The 7,737-nt window shown below is 35.4% G+C and overlaps 1 protein-coding gene across 2 annotated transcripts; it reads left to right on the plus strand.

Annotated features, from left to right (window-relative positions):
- The first annotated feature begins 616 nt into the window (after window positions 1-616).
- On the plus strand, window positions 617-4,564 carry LOC129902250 (pentatricopeptide repeat-containing protein At2g22070). Of its 2 annotated transcripts, none has more exons than XM_055977406.1 (3): window positions 617-3,611; window positions 3,707-3,811; window positions 4,308-4,564. In XM_055977406.1, the coding sequence occupies exon 1, from the start codon at window positions 741-743 to the stop codon at window positions 3,102-3,104; it is 2,364 nt and encodes a 787-aa protein (XP_055833381.1). In that variant the 5' UTR covers window positions 617-740; the 3' UTR covers window positions 3,105-3,611; window positions 3,707-3,811; window positions 4,308-4,564. The 2 variants fall into 2 exon arrangements, with proteins under 2 accessions (XP_055833381.1, XP_055833375.1); XM_055977400.1 differs by having other exon boundaries at window positions 3,707-3,771.
- The last annotated feature ends 3,173 nt before the right edge of the window (window positions 4,565-7,737 follow it).

Raw genomic sequence — 7,737 nt, forward strand, 5'->3', positions numbered from 1 at the left:
GGAGGGTTTTTGCAGTAACCTCCGCCTCTAATTTACCCTTGAGAGAAGTGGGAGAAATAAAAAAAATCGCAACTTAAGTTTCTGACCCACGTCCTCCCGCTCTGGCGGTCATATTCCCGCTTTGGCGGCACCGCTGAGGCGGGACCATCCTTCCAGTTGAGTAAATTTCTTGCGATTTCTTTTAATCTTAATTAACGATGATTTGGATTGTTACAGTTGATCCCCTACTCTCTTTTTTGACTTAAAAGTCATTTTTTTAAAGACAATCCAAATAGGCTCTAAGACTTGAGCTTAAAAAAAACTCATACCGGATAAATTTATATAATTCTGTCAAACATAATATTAATTTATCTCAAAAAATTTATCTCAAACTTAATTTTGAAATATCTACCAAATGAGCCCTTAAAACTTTTGGTGTAACCACATGAGTTGTGGCGTAGTAGAGGGATTACTCCATCATTAACTCAGTGGTCACGGCTTCGCCTTGAGCATGGCGAGCGTCACCCTGAATGGGCCCTATAATACGCGATTCGAATTTAATCAAAACTTTAGGGACCAATTGAGAAAAAAAAATTGATGTAGTATTTTTTACCCCAATTTCCCAATCTCTCATTCACTAAAAGGCCACATCTGTTCCCGCCAGTTTTGCCTTGTTTTGAACTTGATAAATACTTCTTGAAATTCTTTAAAAATCTTTGAATCTATTGAAAAACAAAGTACAAAATTGCATAATTATTCAAATGGATCATCAAAACTCACAATCCTTTGGCTCTCAATCACATTTCTATGTATCATTTCTGCAAGACAGCTTGAAATCAAAAGAACCATTTCCCATAAAGTCAATCCATGGCCGTATAATCAAATCAGGCGTCCATTTAAGTGTTTTCCTTATGAATAATCTCATCAATGGGTACGCGAAAACCGGGTTTTTATCGTATGCTCGTAAGGTGTTTGATGTAATGCCTGTGAGAGATACTTCTTCTTGGAATACAATTTTATCTGGGTATTCAAAAGGAGGTTTAATTAATGAAGCCCGTTCGATATTTAATGAAATGACTTATCGGGATTCTGTTTCGTGGACTACTATGATTTCTGGATATAATTTTGTTGGTCGTTTTCAGGTTGCAATTCAGATGTTTCTTGAGATGGTTAGTGCATCTGATCATGTTTTGCCGACACAGTACACGTTTACGAGTGTTCTTGCATCGTGTACTGAAATTAGAGCGTTACACGAGGGACGGAGAGTTCATTCCTTTGTTGTTAAATTTGGGTTGAGTAGTTATGTTTCTGTGGCGAATTCTCTGTTGAATATGTATGCTAAGTCAGGGGATACAAATGCAGCTCATATCGTTTTTGATGGGATAGCAGTGAAGAACACGTCGAGCTGGAATACATTGATCTCGTTGCATATGCAGACTGGTCAGGTGGATTTAGCGTTGGCACAATTTGAGCAAATGAATGAGCATGACATAGTTTCATGGAACTCAATGGTTACGGGCTATAATCAGCATGGCTTTGATGTTCTAGCTCTTAATATGTTTTCTAAAATGCTTAAAGAATCATCGCTGGAACCTGATAGATATACTTTAGCCAGTGCTTTATCAGCTTGTGCTAATCTTGGGGAATTAAATGTAGGAAAACAAATCCATGCTCATCTTGTCAGAACTGAATTCGACGTGTCAGGAGCTGTTGGAAATTCTTTGATTTGCATGTATTCCCGAAGCGGTGGCGTAGACATTGCTCGAAGAGTATTAGAGAAAAATAGAGAGTCCAGTCTAAATGTAATTGCATTTACAGCACTACTGGATGGGTACATAAAGGTTGGTGATATAAGTCCAGCAAGGAAGATTTTTGACTCATTGAAGGACCGCGATGTAGTTGTTTGGACAGCCATGATTGTTGGTTATGTTCAAAATGGCTTTAATGATGATGCGATGGAACTCTTTAGGTTAATGGTTAAAGAAGGGCCAGACCCGAATAATTATACTCTAGCAGCAATGTTAAGTGTCTGTTCAAGTGTGGCATCGTTAAATCATGGTAAGCAAATCCACTCAGCAGCCATTAAGGCAGGGGAAGCGTTATCAGTTTCTGTTAGCAATGCCCTGATAACTATGTATGCCAAGGCTGGAAATATCAGCTGTGCAAGGAGAGTATTTGATTTGATACACCTGAACAGAGACACGGTCTCTTGGACTTCGATGATCTTGGCTTTAGCTCAGCATGGACTTGGAGCTGAAGCCTTGCAATTGTTTGAGAATATGCTTGCACTTGGAATGAAGCCTGATCATATAACATATGTTGGTGTTCTTACTGCTTGCACACATGTAGGATTGGTTGCTCAAGGCCGTAGTTATTACAAAATGATGAAAGAGATGCATGGAATTGAACCGACGTCTAGCCATTGTGCTTGCATGATTGACCTCTTTGGTCGTGCTGGATTACTAGAAGAAGCACAAGACTTCATAGAAAATATGCCAATCGAACCAGATGTGATCGCATGGGGTTCACTTTTAGCATCTTGTAGAGTTCACAAAAAAGTGGAGCTAGCCAAAGTTGCAGCTGACAGATTGCTTTCAATTGATCCCGAAAACAGTGGGGCATACTCAGCACTTGCCAATGTGTATTCTGCTTGTGGAAAATGGGCAGAAGCTGCTAAGATAAGAAAATCAATGAAGGATAAGCAGGTCAAGAAAGAACAAGGATTTAGCTGGATTCAAATAAAAAGCGTAGTCCATGTCTTTGGGGTTGAAGATGGGCTTCATCCGCAGAGAAATGCTATTTACAAGACAATGGAAAAAATCTGGAAAGATATCAAAAAGATGGGGTTCATTCCAGACACCGAGTCAGTGCTTCATGATCTTGATTATGAGGTGAAAGAGCAGATTCTTAGACATCATAGTGAGAAGCTTGCAATTGCATTTGGGTTGATAAATACCCCGGAGAATACTACTTTAAGGATCATGAAGAACCTTCGAGTTTGTAATGACTGTCACTCGGCAATCAAATTTATCTCCAAGCTTGTAGGGAGAGAAATCATTCTGAGGGATGCCACTCGTTTTCACCATTTCAAAGGAGGTTTCTGCTCATGTCGTGACTATTGGTAGATCATGAACAAAATTTTATCTAAAACTCCACATCAGAGCGGCTGGAGAAAAGCAAAAGAAAAAATCTTCGATGCTGGATACTGCTAAAAAACATAAGGAATCTGAGTTTGAGAAACCCATACATAAAGGTAAACATTACTACGAAGTATGCCTTCACTGATGGTGGTGCTGTATAGCTTTGTCATCCTGTAAGTAGCTCCTCAGAGCAGCTTTGTGGTATACAACAACAACATAATACCCAGTGTAATCCCATAAGTGGGGTCTTGGGAGGGTAGAGTGCGTGCAGACCTTACCCCTACCTTGGGAGGTAGAAAGGCTATTTTTCGATCAGAGTGGCTTTATGGTATACGTGATGAATTCTAAAATAAGAAAAGATCATATATTTTTGTATATTCATTGTTTACAGACTAAGATGTTATCTTGGAGAACTGCTTCTGCAGGATTCCACATGACTAACCTATTGGATGAACTATTCTCTCTCCTTCATCTCTCAGTACACCGAGTCAGGTAAGCATACATACATTTATTGGTCAACTTCATACGTTTGAAGCTCACTTTTAATGGCAATCAAGCTCGTTGTCATCTGTTGTTGTCCATTCCAGATGTAGAATACATGATTTCCCTTTGCTGATGCTCTAGTTCGTGGCTGCATGCAGTGGTGGAGCAGGTCATTATTCACAGATGACTCTACTGACATTTATCTCATAGTTATGTAAATTCATCTCCAATAAATGTCGTTTTCAATAGCTGAATGGATATTCTCATGCATCGACGAAAGTTATTCAAATTTTGGAATAAGAAATTGATGTAAAACATTTTATATGTATTACTAACTATTAGAATCTTACGGAAGTGGATGGTGAACCAATAGCGTAGACCAGGTTTGAGGAAACTTGATTCACACTGTAAGTGTAAGTACTTTGCCTGTAGGATGATAGCGCAGTTGCAAGTGTTGTCTTTAGCAGAAGGTCAAGATATCAACATATGTGATTTTGCTTATAACAATACAACAACAACAAACTCAATGTAATCCGATATCGGGGGTCTGGGAAGGGTAGAGTGTACACAGACCTTACCCCTACCTCGTGGAGATAGAGAGGCCTTTGCTTAGATCAATACAACTGTTTAATCCCTAATTTCAGATATTTCTAGGAATTTTGTAATTGGTAAATAACATGTTTGTTCTTCCTTTATTCTATGCAGGGGCAGAGCTGATTGTGTAACAAAATGGAGAGAACAAGTGTATGACGACAATAATGCTGAGATCCAGGGATAGCTTTCTTTTGTAATCTTCGAGTTGTCTTTGTTGTTTGGTAGTGTATCAGTACTATCATAACCAGAAAAACAGTACAAATTTTAGCATTTTTTGAATATTTCGTCGAGCTGTTAATTGATTTACCATTCATGAATTCAAGCAATATATCATATACAGCGCAAATGGCGGTGTATTGTTTTTCCTTCTTGTTTGGTTTAGCTGTCCTACTGACTAAAGTTTGCATAGACTAAGTTTTATAAGGTACATTCTTATTGCCAGAATCCCCTCTAATTTAAACTGAGCTTTGCTCAATGTACCTTCTTCTTGTGAGATTTTTATTTATGCCTTGAATATGCACAAATGTACTTGTATCACAATAGAACAAACAATCAAGAATGTCCATCAAAAGTTTTCCAATATGATCAATAGTTTCTTTTTGGGGCTTCTTATGGCTGGTATCCGGTTTTGCCCGACCAATCTAGATTAGCACTCAAGAATTCTCATTTTTTGGAAGTAAGTATTTCCTACCAAAGATGGCTTCATTCCCGAGCTTGAACCCTGAAATGAAGGACTACTTACCATTCTACCATAACCGTGAGTTGTCTATATATATAATTTTCCAAACTCTTAGATTTTACATGTTCGGATTACATACTAAAACATTGATGGTAAATAATTTAAATTACTACTCTCTCTGTTCCTTTTTAGTTGTCGCATTGCGCTTTTCGAAAGTCAATTTGACTAACTTTCAAAGCTAAATTAGATTACATTAATTCGATATTTTAAAATAGAAAACTAAATATTCAGAAAATATATGAAAAGTTACAACTTTTTTCATATTACATATTAAAATATTAGTCAAAGTTCATATCGTTTGACTCTAAAAAAAATATCACAACTAAAAAGCAACAGAGTATATAAACAAGAGTAATGCTTGGAAACATATAGTCATTTTGAAAACTCTGTTTTCCCTCTAAAAAGTTTGTTACGAGGCGCTTAACAGACTTGCGGTGCAGTTTGTATAAATTGAGTTCTGAGAGAAGCCACAAAGCTCTGTAGCTTCCATTAATCCATTTATCTGTAAATCTTGAAGAATCAAAGATCTGATGAAGATCCAATTGTCTCTGAGAACGAAGAAAACAAGAGAAACAGTAAGTAATTGGTGGTCGAAGAATGTAGCAGAGAAATTGAAGAACAAAATGTGTACCCTGAAAAAATGGTGTGTGAAAAATTTGAAGAGAAACAAGAAGAAGAAGAAGAAGAAGAAGCCAATCAAATTACGAAGAGGAAGAAGTGGAGTGTGGGTAGCAAACTGGAATAAAAAGAAGATAGAAAGTATGGATATAATGGGAAACGAAAGTCGAAAAGCTCGAACAAGGATGTGGCTTCGACAAGCAGAACAAGAACAAATTGATGAAGATTAAGGTCCAAACAAATTCTCAATTCAATTTCCTTCTTCTTCTTCTTCCTCTTCGGTTTTTATGCAGGGAATTGTTTAGCAACAAATTGATAGGTTTGTTGTTCTTCAGTAGTAGAAAAACAGACTACAGGAAATGTAATATTTTTATTTTTTTTCAATTTGAGTAGTTCATTAATTGAATTTAGTAAAGATTCAAGTGATCGGACACAAGTACGAAATTCTAATGATTCATAAAATAAGATCGATTCTATTAAGAACGTGACATATTAATAATCTTTGTGATCATAGCATATATTTTTTGGATATGTTGAGTTTTTGAGCATAGTTATATAAATTGTTCAGATATATGCTTGACAATCATTTTATTCGTGACCTTTTTTTATCGTAAGTAAATTGTTCATTCGACTTATTTTTAGCAATAACTAAGTGGTGGATGTGTTATCAAATTTTATAGAAATCAAATAACTTTCATGTACTTTCACAACTAATAAATCTTAATAAAATTGATTAGAATAAATAAATTTATATCAATAGTCTCTATGGGGATAAAAGTGACGCAATATTTTGTCTGCACATTAAGAAAAATATCATCTAATAGTAATAGCAGGTTATATAAGAGCACCAATTGCACTAATATTTTCTAACCATTTTTATAAGATCGAAATTGATCTTTTTTTATATTCAGCATTCCCAATCTTACAATCATTTGAGTATTCAATAGAATCACTTTAAGATTTTTTAAATTCTTCAAGGATTTTCATATAACGTTCACCGTCTAGCTAAACATGATAACTATTCATTATACTTATTCAAAAAAAATTATATTTTGTCGGACTAAAGAAAACTCATTTCATCCAACACATGAGAACACACAATACAATAATGTCAGAATTTTTACGAAAAAACTTTCATGCCTCAAGGCACAAGCTGTAATTTATATCTTGCGATTTTATGTTTTCATTTACTTAAGCACAAGAATCCATTTGTACCCTCATTGACATTATAATTTGGTCTTTGAACAATAAGTCCAAAATAACACTTTTCCAAATATGAAATACATAATTTTATTTGGCGAATTATTTATCTGTCCACACTCTTTGAATATTTGAATTAAAAATTATCACCACCATTTATAACGTAGAGCGTCGCATTATATCAAAATATCAACGACAGTCATTTGATATAGATTCCAATGTCACATAGGTTTTATGAAATATTATGTTATGATGTTCTTTTAAAGCACCTGTTTCAATATTATGATCATTTGCTTATTTTCTTTTTTAAAGAATTTACATTCAAAACCGATTACGTTTCAGATATGTCATAGACTTTATTCTTAGGAACTTTAATTTTAATTGGAGCATTTGTAATTGGAATATAATATTCGATTTTGGGTAAACAAATTCATTTTACATATGACTTGAATTATATTTTTGAGGCGCGTAACCGACTTGCCCTGCAGTTTATATAAATTCAGTTATGGGAGAGCCCACAAGCTTTGCAACTCCCATTTCTGTTATACAAAATCTCCACCATTTCTCTCTCCTCCAAATTTGAGTACTCGAAGTTTTCTAAATATTTTAAGAACACGAAGAAATGCTTCTATATTTAAGCATTCAAAAATTCTTTTTTCCCATTAATATGGGAGAAATGCTCTTTCTAAAAGTGAAGCTACTTTTTCACTTTCCCTTCATTTACTGTTCACATTTTATCACTAGAAACCAACAGGCAACATATTACATACTCCCTAACCTTCTTGTGTGTGGGATGGAGCTACTGGTCAGCTCACCATGCATAGAGGTCCTGAAGACCTCATTACTTTTCAAAATCCTTCACTTGGGTTCTTAACAAGTTCTCTTGGAAATCTATGTATTTCATGAGTAGGAGGTATTAATTTGCGTTAAGATGAAGAAATCATTAATATTCTATGATCAAATCTTACCTTGAATAATGAATGA

This window comes from Solanum dulcamara, chromosome 1, assembly GCF_947179165.1.
Source record: "Solanum dulcamara chromosome 1, daSolDulc1.2, whole genome shotgun sequence".
NCBI lineage: Eukaryota > Viridiplantae > Streptophyta > Magnoliopsida > Solanales > Solanaceae > Solanum > Solanum dulcamara.